Consider the following 19,021-nt stretch of genomic DNA (forward strand, 5'->3'; position numbering starts at 1 on the left):
CTCATATATTGCTGTTCCCGAACCATTTTCAAAAAATTGGCCCCTGGACTGCCGTCCATGTCCTTAAAACATGGAATGTAATACATTACATGTGTATATGCATTTGTACGTGTTCTCATATGAACATATGTATACCTTATACATCTATAGTATGCATGTATAGGTATAGGTATAGGTATCTATATAGATGTACATACATATATATTGTAGTTCTACGGTGTAATATCCCTTGTTGTTATATGACTGAAATGTACAAGGAATATTGTCGAATAGCTGTCTAACAACCTTCAATCTGCTGTTCTAATTTTCAGACTGTATAACCTTGTGTGTTATTGACACTGGACAGCTTTACAGAACTCTGCGTGTTGTTGATTCTGATGCAGTTTTCTTTGGTTTTTGCTTGTTTGAACATATGAATTCAATGCAATGAATCTAAGAATAGATTTACAAACTAAGAAAGCATACAAACAGCATATTCAACTAGTTGACATTTTGTCAAACATATAGCATGCAACCTCAGGTCTGAAACAAAACTTATTAAAGCATATATAGAACACACAACTGCTTTCTTTATTTAATGCAATCCTTACTACAACCATCAAGCTCTAGGCTTGCAAATATATATACTTTCTCTCTATACTCAGATTTATGAATGATCACATTTGGCAGCCACACCAACAAACTATATGGACAATATAACTATGACAAAATCAAAGTAAGAACCTGGTAATAATTCGCCCCACAGCTGAAAGTGAAGAAGCAATCAATATCCAAAGAAAGAGTCATTCTTGAGCCAAAATCGTGGCTAACTCCAAATCGCCCCTATTCTGCAATACTTCAGACCATATTTAATAGTTGGCTGCCTCCCAACCAGCTTTCAAGTCTCAAAAACCATCGGTTTCCTCTCACAAGGCGAGCGCTCCAGCTAACATGAGGAATCGATGCAACAATAGGCCTCAATAACCAAAATCGAGGTGTCTTCCTGGCTGATGGAAAAGTTTGAAAATGGTCTGAGTTTACAACTCAGAAATTGGAAGGTGCAACCAGCTTAATAAGCAAAATAAATGAAGACTTTAGCTTCCAAAATGTCTCCAATACAAACCCAAGTAAAATCAGCCCTTGGCCACCAATGAAGCTCAAATGAAAGGACTGATTTGTCCTTCCCAACCTGCAACCCTTCAGTGGGTCTTTCACAACCTCAGTTATGCTATCAATGGGAGTTTTTCGTTCCCAAAGACAAATAGATCAACTACAGAAACCTTCAGCTCTACAAGCTTAGTCACACAATAGAGATGTCAAGAAATCAATGATCAAACCATGAGGCTCATACCCTTTTTATCCTTTCTCTTACATGAATCGGCCTCGTTCTAGAAGATTCCATTTCAATAAAAAAATATTTAATTGCTCCCCTTTAGTTATTTAATTGCACTTTAGAAAATATTAAAATAATTTATATAATATAAAGTGCAATTAGCAACATACGTGACATCAAAAGTGAGAACACATTATCTCACCATAAAATCATCTAAAAATAATATGTGAAGCCACAAGTAACTGCCAAAATGACCCTCTCATCAACTCCTTGGCCTACGAGGGTCAAATAATAGGCCAAACTCCACGAATGTTTGCGCACTAATGAGAAGGGGACATTACACATGGAGTTTCTAACGGGGTACATGGGGATGGATGGATGGGTTTCGAGGACGAGGAACCAAGGGCCTAAATTTGGGGATGGTAGTGGGGGTTGGGGGGGTGGCACAAATACATATAGTACTTGAAAAATTAGTTATAAAAAGATGTATAAGGAATAAGTATAAAAATTGCAATGAAACATTGGCGTACTATGTAAAGTTTAAACTAATAAACATTAAAAACATGACAATGATTGCATTGAAATTTGAACAATAACAATGGTGGGCAAAATTTTGGAACTTTGGGAGCAAATCAAGAATAAGTATAAGAATTGCGAATGAAATAATAGCATACTAATGAAGTTTTAACTAATAGACATAAAAAACATGACAATGATTTCATTAACAATAAAAATGGGTGGAGGTTTGGGGTCAAGAGGTAGTGCTCCTTCTAGGGGATTGGGGCAAAGCCCCTAACGGGGTCAAGGGGCGATGCCCCTTGTGGGGCAGAGTCCTCATCAAGTTCAGGGGTAGCACCCCTTGTGGGGGATATGGGGGTAGAGCCCCTACCAAAGTTGATGGGCAGTACCCCTCGTAGGGTCCAAACCCTCACAAACTTGCATTACAAATGTCATTTTCACAATTTTATCATCTTTTTTTATTTTCAATCGGGGTTTATAATTGGGAGCTACGAGAGACTCTTGAGAGTCCTCTGGACATCCTGAAGATGTCCCAGCGAAGCTGGCGGTGCAGCGGGGGGACGTTTCCCCTAAGTCCCTAAAATGTAGGGATTTTGGAGGGGGGGTGTGCATTCTTGTGGTTCACTGATATATGTGTGTGTGTGTAGATAATGTCAATATGTACACATGTATATATGTGTACATATACACATGCATATGCATATGTAATGTGTACATGCACATGTATGTATGTATTCGTACATGCATATATGGTTTGTAGTTGAGATAGTAGTAGAGATGGTGAACGATATTCTAGAAGGGTGCATTGCAGGGCATATGAAAATACACTCTAGTTAGCGGATAGAGTAAAAAAGCTCTTGGGGTTAGGGTCCCAAGAGATTTGCCTCCTGCATGTTTTTGTCATTTGTGATTGGCAAGCTATAGTTTCTATAAGGTTCAATGTTTCTTTATTTTTCCCATCCACCCTATTCATTTGTATACCTTTGGGGGCAGACAAATACAATGCACACTCTTCATACAAAATTGGATGCTTGCAAAGATTAATTGGACGTCTGCATGGGTTGGGTATCTTATCCGATAAGATTGGGTATTGAATGGAGCCATCACACCATCCATCTCTTATCTACCCAGTCAGGACTCATCTCATGTTGATTTCATTTCCTAATACATAGTGCTCCGCCAATCTTTATTACAGATGTACTGATCAAGATAGGATCAGTCATCAAGAAACAGATTTGGTTAACTTTATCTATACCAAATCCCAGATTTATCAAGCTTGGTCCAATCAGGAGAGAGTCAAGACATAATATTCCACAGTCAATCAGTGATGGAGATTGCTTGTGGAGTTTAACTGTAAAAGAAATGGTCTAGTCCTTTTAGACAGACCAATTGGATGAACTATATGCGTACATACACACACATATTTAAAACAAAGAAAAAGAAGATTATTAGTTACGAAATGGCTTCCCACTGCATGAGCACACATTATTTTGATGAACAGATGAGGTCTAGATATGACCCTTAAATTCATTGCATGTTCATAGTATTATTATTTTCTCTTTCTTCATAGTTACTATCAAATCACAGTGCAGGGGTTTGATACTTTGGGTGACCAGAGATGGTAAGTGGTAAACAGTTATTTCATAATCATGATGATTAGAATCTTCATTTTGGTTTGTCTGTTGCAGATGGCTTACACTAAAGAAAATGTGGTTGAAGGTAAGAGGGCTGCGAAGGAGGAATTACAGTGCCGCCTGGGTTTGAAGCAAGTTGACCGCCCTTTAGTTGGAATTATAACTCGATTGACTGCTCAAAAGGGTGTCCATCTCATCAAGCACGCCATTCGGCGTACACTTGACCGTAGTGGTCAGGTAATCCATGTATATGTTATTCTTTACTTTTTTATTTTTAATTTGAAGCCACAAGGGAATAAAGCAAGTGTTCTTGCAGGAATAAAATCAGGACATAGCAAGCTTCCAAGGGTGAAATTAACATTTTAAATGATTCATTTGAATTTTATGTTTGGTTGTATCTTTCTAAGACCTTGGAAGACCTGTAATTCTGAAACACATTTGGGCAGGTAGTTTTGCTTGGTTCAGCTCCAGATCCACGCATACAAAATGACTTCAATAATTTAGCAAAACATCTACACAATACAAATGGTGATATGGCACGACTTTACTTGACCTATGATGAGCCTCTTTCACATTTGGTGAGAGTTTTATATTGCATATATCGTCACCCTTAAAATGGTAGCATGCCTTACTTATTTTGTTCAATTTCATGGTCAAAATAATACTTTAGCGTAAGAAATACATCTTATTGTGGATATTTTGTAGATATATGCAGGTGCAGATTTTATTCTTGTGCCATCAATATTTGAGCCATGTGGATTAACCCAGTTGACAGCAATGCGCTATGGATCTATCCCTGTTGTCCGTAAAACTGGAGGTAGGTCCTTGGAGTGAAGTTAAGATGTAGAATATTTAATATCCTACATGTGTTGATTATTCAGTCGCAACCTGAAGAGGAATTAGTATGGTATTTTTCTATTCTCTTATACATGGCTGAAGGCAAAAATCAGAAAACAAACCTAATTCAGCAATGACACTCTATTTTCTGCTGATACTGAAACATAAAGTGCAATAAGGGTATATTTAACACTGACCTTTCCATGTTTGAAGGGGCTAGTTTGTGTGCAACTTTTTTTCAATTAGTTGTCTTTTGATCTGATAGTTTAGAATAGTGGACAGCGCTTGCAATGAAACAGCACTGCTCAATTTATTTCTGCAATAGGATAGTTGTTGGGATGCTTAATCTAGTTTGTAAGTGTAACGAATTCAAAAAAGTCAAATTTCTAATTTTGAAGTCTCCAATATCTATTGCAACGTTTGTCCATAATAACTCTGTCTTTGCATCCGTTTCTTTGTTTCTCTTTTGGAGTTTTTACTAAATTGAGTAAGATTGTTTCCTGTATTAAAATTGATTTCTACTATTGTCTCTCTCTGACGAGTGTAAATATGATATATCTTTATGCTAGAAATTTAAATGATTCAAAATGTTTTTGATTGATAATAATTTTTTTTCATAAATCTTGCAAATGTACAAAAACAAAATCTTAAAAAATTCTTATACCAGAAATTTAAAACACCTGGTTCTTGTTACAAACTTGTTCCTGTTTTGGTTCCTGTTTCTGGGGACAGCTTTTCACTGTTCAGCCCTTGAACTTTCTAGAATGTGCCAGAATATATGGATTTTGTAAAGGCAAATTGCTTGGTAATAACTAGTTGTACCAGAGTAAGCATTCTTTATCACTTATTTGGTATCAGATTTCATGTTAAACCATTTTACCTTGCACCAGTATGATGTGGCTTTATCATTTAAATCATAGTTTGACAACTTGGTGAGTGATTGGTAAATCACCAATTGCTGCCCAATGTTTTCACCTGTCGAGTTTCTGTAGGGTTTACTTGCCAAGTTCAAACAGGTTTTCTGTAAGTTTTTTGTCAAGTACATGCCAAGTCTGACTTTGCCACTCATGCCACATGCTAGACATGGGATAAATGTGTCAAAAACACAATTTAGACACTAAAAAAATGCATTTTGGTTACTTTAGAAGCCCTATTTGCTCATGTTAGACAAAGAAACAATAATTACAACATTGTACAAAAAATTGCAAGGATTATAAATATTGTAGGTGACCCAAAGAGCAGTTTTTTGGAATTTCAGATTTGCAAGTTCCTCTTTTTCTAAACTTTTTTTCCAAGCATATAAAATATTGCTAATTTTCGAGCATGTTAAATCTTTTATAGCATGTAAAAATTACAAATTTTATTTTATTGACTTCAATTTATGTAATTTTTTTTTGTTGATTTACACAAGCTTTTTTGTAAATCAATTTTTTTTCCCTTCTAAATATAAGGTTTACATTTTAGGGTAAAAACAAGTTATTTTTGGCAAATTCAGGAATTCAATTTTTATTCAATACCATATTACCATACCACATTTCAATTTTTCAAATGCATTTAGGTTTTACAAGATTTAATGTTCAAATTTGGTTTTTTTTTCAATGCAATTTTTTTTTTTAGTTGTAGGCTAGTATACGATGGCATCTAGCTTACATTAGGTTTCAACTCAACAAGTGGAAGTCATTCTATAGGAAGTATACCACTTGGACTTCGTGATCTCACTTGGAAATACGCTGTACTAGGACCAATAGTAAGAACTATGATTTGTAGTGGGTGCACAAAGACACTTAATGGAGGCATCAATCACCACAAATACCATATTGCAGGCATCGCTAATCATGATGCCAAGGTGTGTCTAACATCCCCAGAAGAGGCAAAATGAGAGATGAGAGCAAATAGCACTTCTTGCATTATTGGATGATAAGAAATTGGAGAGGGCGAAAGAACAAGTAGCTATAGAAACAACCATTGCTCCTATTTTAGTAGAAGAAACCCAGGAATATATGATAGGCATTCTGGGCAACAGTCACAGTTCACATATACATGGACAATCCATGTAATCCAACTCTAGTAGATCCTAGCCATAGGGTTTTTTATGCCTAGAAACCTACCTAGAGCACAAGCTTCACTACAAGTTACAAGGTGTAACAAGGAGGTGCACAAAGAAGTAGATAAGGCATGCACAAATTTATGGTACTACATCAACCTCCCTTTCAATGCAAAAAAGAGTCATATTAAGATTATTTGTTGATAGCATTGATAGTTGCAAGGAAAGGATACAAGGCACCCTCTCCAAAAGAGTTAAGGGGAGGTTGCTCCAAGATGTTATAAATGTAAAAACAATTGTGGAAGATCGAAAGAAATAGGGGGTTTTCAAATGGTAATTTGTGTAATGTACCCATTTTCGGAGAGGAATTAACTAATTAATTTAATTAGTTAAGTGGATAGCTTAATTAATTATTTTAATTAATAATATTAAGTTAATTATTTATAAAGTTATCAAATAGATTAAAAAAAATTAAAAGATGGCTTTATATTTAATTAATTTAATAAAGTGACTTAATTAAATATTATATATTAAAGTCACTTCTAGAAGCTTCTAGAGATGGACTGTGTAATATTACCACAATTTTTTTCAATCTATTTCCAGTTACAATCACAAGAAGAACCCGTTAAGGTTAGGAAATCAAGATATAATAATGCTGAAATTGTAACCCTTCCACTTTCTGATCACCAAGTGCCCAATATGGGAAGGTGAGAGCATACGGTGTTGAAGGGATCGTTAGCTTCAAATAACTGGAAATAATACAATGCTTAGGCGGCAAGCCAGCCCCTTCCACTTTTTAGCGGGATATGGAGAATATTAAAAATCACTTGGTGGTAAACCAGCCAAAGATGATGCAAGAAACTGAAGAGTAATCACTCTACCGCTTATGCAGCGAGAGGACTAGAAATGAAATAGCAATCAATGTAATGTCCCCTTTTTAGCGCAACATGATATGGGGTGTCGTTAGCCTATTCTGACACGGTCCCAAAGGCTAACAAGGACATTGGTGGGATCCTGAGGTGTTTTGGCCTAGATGTTTTCAGTTTCAGGCCAATCGGTGCTGCTCTGACAGGGTTTCTAGACACTTACTGTTTATAGTAAGTTAGTCTCCAAGCAGTGACTTGAAATTTTTAGTGTTTCCCTGGTTGGCATAATTATCAGTAAAAAATATTTGAAGGCGACAATGATTTAAAGGGATTATCAACAATGTTTTAATATTTAACGATAAAGTGTTAAGTTAAATTAAATATTTAACTTTATCGTTATATTATAAGGTTGGAAATATAAAGTAATGTTTAAAATATTAAAAGTTCCCTTTAATGTGTGCATTGTGGGAAATAATATTTTATTCTAAAATGTATTATCCCACATTTAGGAAATGAAGTGTTTGCATCCAGGAAGAAGATATAAATTGAGGTTGAGAGCTCTCTTTTGGGGTATGCTTGGATGAGATTAATGTTATGCTGTTGGATTTCGTAGAGATCTGATTATTGGGCTTGGAGGACGGAATCCCTCTTTGCTAGCATTTTCTTCGCTGTTGAAAGACACAGTCATGAGGATTAATGGTGTTTTCATTCAGGAAACACATTGGGCTTCATCTGGTGCTCTCGCATGAAGTTTTTACAGGGGTTTGAAAGTGCAAATTTGAAGATAGTGTTTTTGCTACAGTACCGCATGAATAGTGTTTTGCTACAGTGCTGCATGAATAGTGTTTTTGCTACAATACCATGTGAATAGTGTTTTGCTACAGTACCACATGAATAGTGTTTTTGCTACAGTGCTGCGTGAATAGTGTTTTGCTATAGTGCTGCGTGAATAGTAAAAATGCTACAGTGCCATGAATAGTGCTGCTATAGTGCATGAACAATGTTGGTATGAAGTTTACTTGTTTTTCCTGCTGATTAGAAGTTTGGAAGGCTACCATTACATCTGCAGACCACTACAACATTCAATTCCAGGTTTTTTCTATCATATTTTTATAACTAAGCATTGTAATTGTTGAATACAAACTTGAATAATTGTCACAGCCCATAAGGCAGTTGAATGTGCACATTTATATTGCAAATCAGTATTTAACAACAAATAAGAAGTTTCGGGTTTTGCATATATTGTTGTATGTTTGTCAAAAGTTTGATAAAATGCCATGTTGATTATTAAGCAATTTAATTGATATCACATAGTAGTTTGCAAGTCTCTTTCAAAATGAAAATAGGGGTGGTCATTACAATCAACTCCACCGCTTGTTCAACAAGAGGACTGAAAATGAGATTACAATCAACTCAACCGCTTATTCAATAGGAGGGCAGAGACACAATAGATAAGAAGGCAGCAAGCCAGCCTCTTCCACTTATGCAGTCGGCCAATGAACAATAATCCAAGTATATAGCTGTTAGTACTACTAATCAGCTTTACAATGCAAACATGGATTACAAAATTACTAGAATCACTGTCCAAACTAGGCGGCAAGGCCAACCTCTTCCACTTATGCAGTGGGACTAAGAGAGTTCAATTAAATTGCTGTTAGTACTACTAACAAACATTACAATATGATTCATCATGGATATTCAAATGTCAAAACCCAAACTAACAGCTGCAACTTATTACCAAGACTCTTCACACCACACCCATAGACTCACACACCTGAAAACCTTTTTTAATGAGAAGTTCCTCCAAGGGCATCTAACCATAAGTTATAAAATTAAACTGCATTGGCACCCCAATATGAAGGTAAAATATTTCGCCAAATAGACTTAGGATTAAAATATTATTTTCTCCTTTTTCCTAAGTCTTCTATCCATAAAATAATCAAATATTAAAACCTTATGCCTAAGGTATTAATATATTAAAAATACCTTCTCCCCAAATACTGATTATTGCCAAATTGAGCTGGGGACTGAAATGCTGGAAATCACCAAAACTAAACTGAGCTGGAGCTTTGAACTGAATTGTTAAAAATAGTCATCTGAGTGAACAAAGGATCCTGCCAAAATCATACTATCAGAAATAGCCACTGAGCTGAGCTACAGAACCCCTACCAAAAATAGTACTTACTATAAATAGCATACTGCTAAAAATAGTAAGTGTTTCCAAGGTGATTTTTACCACATTCTAAGCAGCTGCCAAACTTACTAAAAATAGTAAGTCCCAAAAAGGTCCTCAGATTGGTTTGCATGTTATACCATCGTAGAGCTCATAGAAAACCCCAAAAAACCCAGAGAACTCAACCACTTCTGACTCCACTTACTAAAAATAGTAAGTCAAACAAACTCCATAACTTGCTTCGCATGTACCCTCATTGCAAAGCTTTTTGAAAACCCAAAAGGAATCCAGAACCCAAACTGACAAATTCCAACATGCAAGCCTTTGAAAATGTAGAAACATCCTCCCAGAGGTAGGAAACCCTAATTTCTTCTTCCGACTAGCCTACGGGTCTCCGGAATAGGCTAACAGTCCCTAAAACAAACCAGAGCGGAAAAGGAAATATTATAGTCCACCCTTCCCAAAATTGCTTGTCCTCAAGCAATGCCACCACAACTCTTGATAATTTTAGACTGATCCACACCAAAGCAAGTACGATCCTAGGGTCCCATGTCCGTCTCAGGATGAACCCACCATGCTGATGTTGCGCCACTCTAATCACATTAGTGAAAACATCACGCCACAACTGCTCTAACCTCCCTTGTAACTCCAAAATGTTACCTTGCATGATGCTTAGACTGAAAAGTCTTGAGGAACTGAAATCAATATCATGCAGCATCTCATGCCCATAAAGCTCTGAGTAATCAATATCAACAATGCCATTGTCTACAAGCCTAGGCAATAGGAAATTAAGTCTACTCAACTCACAATCAAACTCCACAACATATCTCCTCAAGGTGTCAAGTAGAGCCATGACTGTAAATGTGACTTCTCCAAATCTCCCTGCGAAGAGGAAAACAATCCTTTGCAGGAGCTCAACAAACTCATTCTCATAACTCCACATGAATCTACTAGGCCTCAATTGAATTATTCTGATACAACCATGGAGACTTCGAAATCTCTTATAGTTCCCACTCCAAGCACCTCAGAATGATGAATCAAGGAAAGCAAAGATTCGCTGTCCCAATCATAAGTAGAAAAGAAAGCATAAAGATAACCACTAGTTAGAGCTTGAACACTTCCCATACATGGATACTGACTGCTTCAACTCGCCATACTTTTCATTTTAGACCATAAACCTGTCCTACTAGGATACTGTGAAGTCTGAAAAAGAGTACACCAGCAGTCCACCAAGTCTGAAATGATTGTCTTGAGATCAGATTTGAGGAAAATCAGCATCCAAGAAGATGAACAGTTGCTGCAACACAAGAAATCATCATCCAAAACAACACATATGCTCACGTTCAAGGCTGGAAATACCCTCTCTAGTGACTCCAACTCCACATAGAACCATCATTTCCTCAGAATATCTTCCCAATCCACTAGTTGATGAGCAAAAGGAACCATCAAATGACTGGTAAAGAAGGGAACAACACCATCAAGACTGAAAATTTGTTCTTTATCCCTCCAAAGATCCTTCTTTCCACATGTAATAAGTTCCATCAGACCATGTTGACAATCTCGAGCTTGGATAGCCAACCGAAACTGATCTTCAACACACTGAAAAGAAAACTCAACACATCCCCAAGTGCTAGCAAGGACCAAGAGCATACTTAAGAAATTCATGTCTCTTCTAGCAAACCCTTGAAGCCAAACCATGAAAGCTTCAACAACATTGGAGTATGGAACAAATGTTGTTCTCAAATCCAACTCCCAAAATGGACTGGTATGACCCTTATTATCGTTCAACCCAAGGAATAGGTTATCAAGCATGCAATCACCATGTTTTGGTCCTTCTTTCTCCCCTACTTCATGAGTAACATGTCTGAAATCTTCACTCCTTGCTGCTGCAAGGAAACCTTGGACGGCTACTGAACTGTGTTTAGACAACACCTTGATGCCAAAGATGTTGAAATTATCCATACACTGGAAACCATACTCAGTCTCATGTTCGATCACTTCACGACATGTTTTATCATCCATCACGAAGAGAGGGTTTTCATAATTTTTCTCAATACCCACTTCAAAGAAAGGGTTATCAAGAACCTGGAAGCTATCACACTCATAAGAATACAAAGATGGTGTATTGCTGATGGGCTGCAAGAAAGAATCAAAACTCTGTTTCTTGCAATTGCTGCTCCCATAGCTGCTCCAAGACTCTTTTCTAACTCCACCAACAAGCTGAAAATGCTCAATATCATAAATAGGATTAGACTTCACCAATTCTTCGAGCCTTTGGTTACATTCAAAATTTCCATTCTTATCTTCAACTACTCATTGGTTGTCCCTAGTCTCACACCCCACATCATCCACATGATGACATTGCTCAACATCAAGATGATGATCAGCTCTAGGCACTAATAAATCTGATTTATGTTCAAGAAGACCATCAAACCCTTCAATATTAGGAGCCTTATAGACTTTTAAATCTGCTTCCACCCCATTGTCACTTTGATCAAACAAGAAGGAAGCCCCAAGATCAAGTGTAACGTCACCATTGTTTGCTGATATAGAATCCTCATCAAGTTCCATTTCATCATCCAGATCAAAGGGAAATTGATCCCACACGATCTCCTCGTCATCCTTACCTACCTTCACACTTGGATTTCAAATACTAAAAGGCTGATTACTTTGCTCAGTTAAAAAGTGCTCACCATAGCTCCAAGTATCATCCAAGTTAGATCTTGAATCTTCTCTTGGTTTCCACACATTGTTATTTTCACCAGGTGTAATGCTAGAACCAAGTGATGTTCCATCTTCCCACTCAAAAAGTGGATTGTCATATGCTTTCACTATACCCATCTCAAACAATGGGTTATCATTGGAAACCACAAATTGATTTTCCAAAGAAAGTGAACTGCTGCCCCAAGTCTCATGTACCTCCTCTTCAAAGCTTGTCTCATCATCATTTTTAGCTAATTGGTGAACATCATCATACTCAATAGATCCCAAACAATGGTTTGACTCCTTGCCAAGATAACGTGAAGGTGATGAAACAATGCTAGACTCACTTAGTGGGAAACCTAATTCATATCTCCTTGTGGCTGATCTATCATAGCTGGTTCTATAATCTCAATGATAGTATCTTCTTCAATCTTCATTTGCTCTTCCTTTGGAAGCACATGAGTGCATTCAACACCATCACTAGCTCCAAAAAAAACATTAAGAGATTCATCATGCACAACCTCAATTACTGTTTTTTCATCTTCTTCTGACATTGGTCTCAAGGATAAACAATTGTCCAACTTCTGAACCCACGATCTAGCAGAACACTTATCACTCCCGTCAAAGTGGACTAGAGTAACCTTTCCAAGGGCTTGTTGATAATCTCGTGGAGCATAAGGGCGGTTTTTATAACTTCTACCTCTTTTCATCTTTTAATTCATGAACTGGTCCAAAGTGAGGATACTCCGGATCTCAACAAGAAGGGTGTAATATCCCCACAATTTTTTTCAATTTTTTTCCAGTTGCAATCACAACAAGAACCTGTTAAAGTTAGGAAATGAAGATACAATATTGCTGAAATTGTAACCCTTCCACTTTCTGATCACCAAGTGCCCAATATGGGAAGGTGAGAGCATACGGTGTTGAGGGGATTGTTAGCTTCAAATAACTGGAAATAATACAATGCTTGGGCGGCAAGCCAACCCCTTACACTTTTCAGCGGGATATGGAGAATATTAAAAATCACTTGGCAGTCAACCAGCCAAGGATGATGCAAGAACTGAAGAACAATCACACTACCGCTTATGCAGCAGGAGGACTAGAAATGAAATAGCAATCAACTCCACTGCTTATTCAGCGGGAGGACTGAAAATGAGATTACAATCAACTCAACCACTTATTCAGCGGGAGGACAGAATTACAATAGATAAGAAGGCGGCAAGCCAACCTCTTCCACTTATGCAATGGGCCAAAGAAAAACAATCCAAGTATATAGCTGTTAGTACTACTAATCAGCTTTACAATGCAAACATGGATTACAAAATTACTAGAATCATTGTCCAAAGTAGGCGGCAAGGCCAACCTCTTCCACTTATGGAGTGGGACTAAGAGAGTTCAAATAAATTGTTGTTAATACTACTAACAAGCATTACAATATGATTCATCATGGATATTTAAATGCCAAAACCCAAACTAATAGCTGCAACTTATTACCAAGACTCTTCACACCACACCCATAGACTCACACACCTGAAAAACAACTTCAACCCCAAAAAACTAAATCTTATTTGAATGAATAGTAGTTTGGAAACACAAACCAACAACATTAAAATCCTCACAAACACTTCTAAATCACTCCCCACACACTCAAATTATCTCTAAACACACTCTAAAGAACCCACACACCTTAAAACCAACTCCACACAAGGAAACACTCTAAACTAACAATTTTTCAGATTTTGATATGCAACCCATGCGCTGGAAACACACACACCAGCAACCTAGAAACTCACAAAAAATGCTCGTAACTCTATTCACACTCAACGAAATGACCCCCAAATGGATGCAAATGAAAGATACAAGACAGGCGATGAGATTAGAACCAACAAACTGTACCCAAAACCCCCAAATGAATTTATGCACGCATTCCCAGGCAGCCCAGCATAGTGCGGCTATGAAAGAAGTACGATTTGCATTTAAAAATTAAATACTCAACATTAAGCTCTACAAACTTACAGACTTGATCGCCTGTGGCATAGGAAGAGAACGAGCCACTACCCAAAGTGATCTGACACACGAACTGAGAGTTATGAACTAAAACGTGTTACAGCCACACCAAAAACCAACAACACTGAAATCCACACCACACTGAAAATCTGAAAATGCACACTAAAATTGAACCACACATTCAGAAGATCCAATCACAGCTAGGAGTGATATCTCACACTCGAAGTCTGTCAAGAGCCCTAGGAGGTATTCACCCTCGAAGATTGTCTGGAGTCAATCTGACAGCGTAATAGTGTAAATTGTCTGAGATACCAAAATGATAGCCCAAGTCACTTATTTATAACTTTTTGTCAACCAAATTCAAATTCAAATGCACTCCAAATATGCTCAAACCAAATGCCATTCCATTTTATCCACATTTGGCATTGCATTTCATTTCATTTCCTTGCACAAGTTCGCCCAATTCACATTCACCCAAAATCGCATTTTTTTAATAAATATAAGTGTCATAATAAAGTGTAAAGTGGGCGCTCAACTATGACTTCCAAATAAAAAATATTACTAAGGCAATATACTTAGAAAATAGCCACATTTGCCTTGAGTTATAATTTAATTATTAACACCACAACCCCCTTGAAGTCATATGCAAATTTCGCCCAAATAGACTTAGGATAAAATTAATATTTTCTCCCTTCCTAAGTCATCCATCCATAAAATAATCAAATATTAATACCTAGTGCCTAATGTATTAATATATTAAAAATACCTTTTCCTCAAATATTGATTATTGCCAAATTGAGCCAGAGACTGAAGTGCTAGAAATCACCAAAACTGAATTGAACTGCTAAAAATAGTCATCTGAGTGAATATAGGATCCTGGCAAAATAATACTGCCAGAAATAGCCACTGAGTTGTGTTGCAAAATCCTTGCCAAGAATAGCACCAAAAAATGTTGGAAGACCAATTGCTCAAACTGACCTACCGGAAATAGCCATCTGAACAGGCCTGCTGACATCCTGCTAAAAATAGTACTTACTAAAAATAGCATACTGCTAAAAATAGTATGTGTTTCCAAAGTGATTTTAACCACATTTTGAACAGCCATCGCACTTACTAAAAATAGTAAGTTTGTAAAAAGTCACTCGATGCAGATGCATGTTGAACCATCCTGAATCTCTCTGAAAACCCAGAAGGAATCCAAAATCCAAACTATCAAACTCCCACATATACCCCCTGAAAACACCAAAAAATCCTCCTAGGAAATAGGAAACCCTAATTTTTGCCCCCGACTAGCCTACGGTCCTCCGAACTAGGCTAACGGCCAACAAAACTAATCATTGCAGAGAAGGGGACATTACAAAGGGAAGCATACTCCATGTAACTATTCCTTATTTCATCTACTGTTGGTATCTCAATTTCAACTTGAGGCACTTCGTTGGGTAGGAAGATGGGTTGCAAAGGTCTTGACACCAAACCAATTGGTACTCCATGGCTACTACTATGGTTGTTGCCATTCCCATTACCTCTTGAATTGTTAGAGGTACTGGCATGGTGTCCATTGGTGTCTTGATTTTGACTTTGACCCCCACCACCATTCTTATTCAACATGGCCAGCAACTGGGACATCATGTCCATTATAGTATCAAACGTTTTCTCAAGTCTCTCCGCAACCCCATTAACACCATTCTGATCTGTTGTTTTCTCTGCCATTGAATCCACTGAATCTCAACTTCCTTATCTTTGTTTCTCAAAACCTCTGAAAAGGTTTCTTCTACTGGCACTGATGGTATTTGATATTGCTGCCTTATTTGTTCTCGGTTGTAGTATCTGATATCTCTGTCACTCATGGAACCCGTCTGTCCCACAGGCTGGCGGGATGTGTGGCTCTGATACCACTGTAATATCCCCACAATTTTTTTCAATTTTTTTCCAGTTACAATCACAACAAGAACCTGTCAAGGTTAGGAAATCAAGATACAATAATGTTGTTTTTGATCATCAAGTGCCCAATATGAGAAGGTGAGAGAATACGGTGTTGAGGGGATTGTTAGCTTCAAATAACTGGAAATAATACAATGCTTGAGCGACAAGCCAACCCCTTCCACTTTTCAGTAGGATATGGAGAATATTAAAAATCACTTGGCGGTAAACCAGCCAAGGATGATGCAAGAAACTGAAGAACAATCACTCTTTAGCTTATGCAGTGGGAGGACTAGAAGTGAAATAGCAATCAACTGCACCGCTTATTCAGTGGGAGGACTGAAAATGAGATTACAATCAACTCAACCGCTTATTCAGCGGGAGGACAGAGTTACAATAGATAAGAAGGCGACAAGCCAACCTCTTCCACTTATGCAGTGGGCCAAAGAAAAACAATCCAAGTATATAGCTGTTAGTACTACTAATCAGCTTTACAATGCAAACATGGATTACAAAATTACTAGAATCACTGTCCAAACTAGGTGGCAAGGCCAACCTCTTACATTTATGCAGTGGGATTAGGAGAGATCAAAGAAATTGTTGTTAATACTACTACCAACATTACAATATGAATTATAGAAGATAAGAATGAAGAACCAACTGCTGCAAACAATTACCAAGATCACTTTCTCTCCACACAAAAGAACCCACACACCCAATAACCAACTCCACACAAGAAGACACTCCAAAACGGAAAATCTCTAAATCTGATATACTCCCAACACGCTGAAAACACACAAACCTGCAAGCTAAGAACTCACTAATTTACTCATAACTCTTTCCACACTCGTTAGAATCACCTCCAAACAGATGCAAATGAGAGATATAATGATGGCAATAAGGATGGAAATGAAAAACATCAACTAACAATGCCCAAACCCATGGCACACAACCCAAAGCACTTCCAGCATAAAGTGTTTACAGCAGAAAAATTCGACTTGCATAATAAAATTCAATACTCAAGAAAACCAACGAAAACTTATAAGATGAATCGCTCATGACATAGGAAATGAATGAAAAAATACCCAGAGCAAACAGATGCTCAAGTAGGAAGATATGACTGAAAATCACTTACAGCCACTCCAAAAACTAGGAAACTGGAAACACACGCAACACACCAAAAACTGAAAATCTCCCAATCACTTCGATCAGCACAATCTATCTCTCTGGATGAAAGATAGTTACAAATAATCAGCTAGGCATTGTCTTTCAAGTACAAAACTGATGGTTGCTAGGAAGCTCTCAACTTCGAAGCTCAATTTTGGCACCAATTCGGCAGCACTTCGTTACAAATATTCATGGATACCAAAAACAAGAGCCCAACACTCTTATTTATAGACTTTGTGCCTCCAAATTCAAATTCACATTCCCTCCAAATGAATGTCAAACCCAAATGCACATTCACTTTACATTATTTTGAAATTACATTTCATTTCTCCTTTCTCCAAGTCGACCTTCTCATAGAAGCAAATATACTTTATAAAAATGACAATAAAATCATAATGTGGCATCCAAAGTAGATAAGTGAAATATATTATAAAATTAACTTATTTCTCCATAAGGCGTCCATCTTGCCTTATTAATATTTCACTTTATAAAGTATTCTTCCTCAACAATAAATCACCCAAGGAATAATAATATTTTATTTGGCAACAAATACATTATTCCCTCAAGTGGACGCCAACTTTAGCCAATGCTAAAATACAACTAAGTATAAACCTTTTTTAATCAGAAGTTCCTCCAAGGGCGTCTAACCATAAGTTATAAAATTAAACTGCATTTTGGCACCCCATTATGAAGGTAAAATATTTTGCCAAATAGACTTAGGATTAAAATATTATTTTTTCCTTTTTTCTTAAGTCGTCTATCCATAAAATAATCAAATATTAAAACCTTATGCCTAAGGTATTAGTATATTAAAAATACCTTCTCGTCAAATACTAATTATTTCCAAATTGAGCTGGGGATTGAAATACTGGAAATCACCAAAACTGAACTGAGTTGGAGCTCTAAACTGAATTACTAAAAATAGTCATTTGAGGGAACAAAGGATCCTGCCAAAATAATACTGTCAGAAATAGCCACTGAGCTGAGCTACAAAACCCCTGCCAAAAATAGTACTTACCATAAATAGCATATCGCTAAAAATAGTAAGTGTTTCCAAAGTGATTTTTACCACATTCTGAGCAGCTGCCAAACTTACTAAAAATAGTAAGTCCCGAAAAGGTCCTTAGATTGGTTTGCATGTTATACCATCGCATAGCTCATAGAAAACCCAGAAAAACCCAGAGAACTCAACTACTTCTGCCTCCACTTACTAAAAATAGTAAGTCAAACAAACTCCATAACTTGCTATGCATGTACCCTCATTGCGAAGCTTTCTGAAAACCCAGAAGGAATCCAGAACCCAAACTGACAAATTCCAACATGCAAGCCTTTGAAAATGCAGAAACATCCTCCCAGAGGGAGGAAACCCTAATTTCTGCTTCCGACTAGCCTACGAGTCTCCGGAATAGGCTAACGGTCCCCAAAACAAACTAGAGCGGAAAAGGAGACATTACAAACTGGAAAAAAAGTATAAAGTGAGATCTAGTGTGAAGCTTCAAGGCGGCCTGGGTTATTGATTTGGATATTGTAATGTCCCCATTTTGCGAGCATCAGAGTTTGTAAGAATTAGCCTATCATTTGACCCTCGTAGGCTAATAATTATTGATAGAGGGCCTCGTGTGGCAGTTACTTGGTGATTAGAGACATTACTCTTCAGCTGGATTCAGGTTTTGGCCTTTGCACAGGTTTTTTGACTCAGTTCCACATACTTACTATTTATAGTAAGTCACTATTCAGGGTTTCTATTTTTAGACAGGCATCCATTCACATGGAGAATAGGGAGAGTCGACTCCTGGCTCAGACGGCTTAGCAATCAGACAAGTACATCAAGAGATATTA

At 37.2% G+C, this 19,021-nt stretch overlaps 1 protein-coding gene across 2 annotated transcripts in view; it reads left to right on the forward strand.

Annotated features, from left to right (window-relative positions):
- The window catches only part of LOC131047484 (starch synthase 3, chloroplastic/amyloplastic), a 302,898-nt gene that overhangs the window by 186,150 nt on the left and 97,727 nt on the right, over nucleotides 1–19,021 (forward strand). For both annotated transcript variants that reach the window (XM_057981392.2, XM_057981391.2), the window contains 3 exons: nucleotides 3,520–3,702; nucleotides 3,912–4,043; nucleotides 4,171–4,282. In XM_057981392.2, the coding sequence (XP_057837375.2) occupies nucleotides 3,520–3,702; nucleotides 3,912–4,043; nucleotides 4,171–4,282 (427 nt within the window). The remainder of the gene's footprint in view (nucleotides 1–3,519; nucleotides 3,703–3,911; nucleotides 4,044–4,170; nucleotides 4,283–19,021) is intronic.

The sequence above is a fragment of the Cryptomeria japonica genome, chromosome 4 (genome assembly GCF_030272615.1).
Source record: "Cryptomeria japonica chromosome 4, Sugi_1.0, whole genome shotgun sequence".
NCBI lineage: Eukaryota > Viridiplantae > Streptophyta > Pinopsida > Cupressales > Cupressaceae > Cryptomeria > Cryptomeria japonica.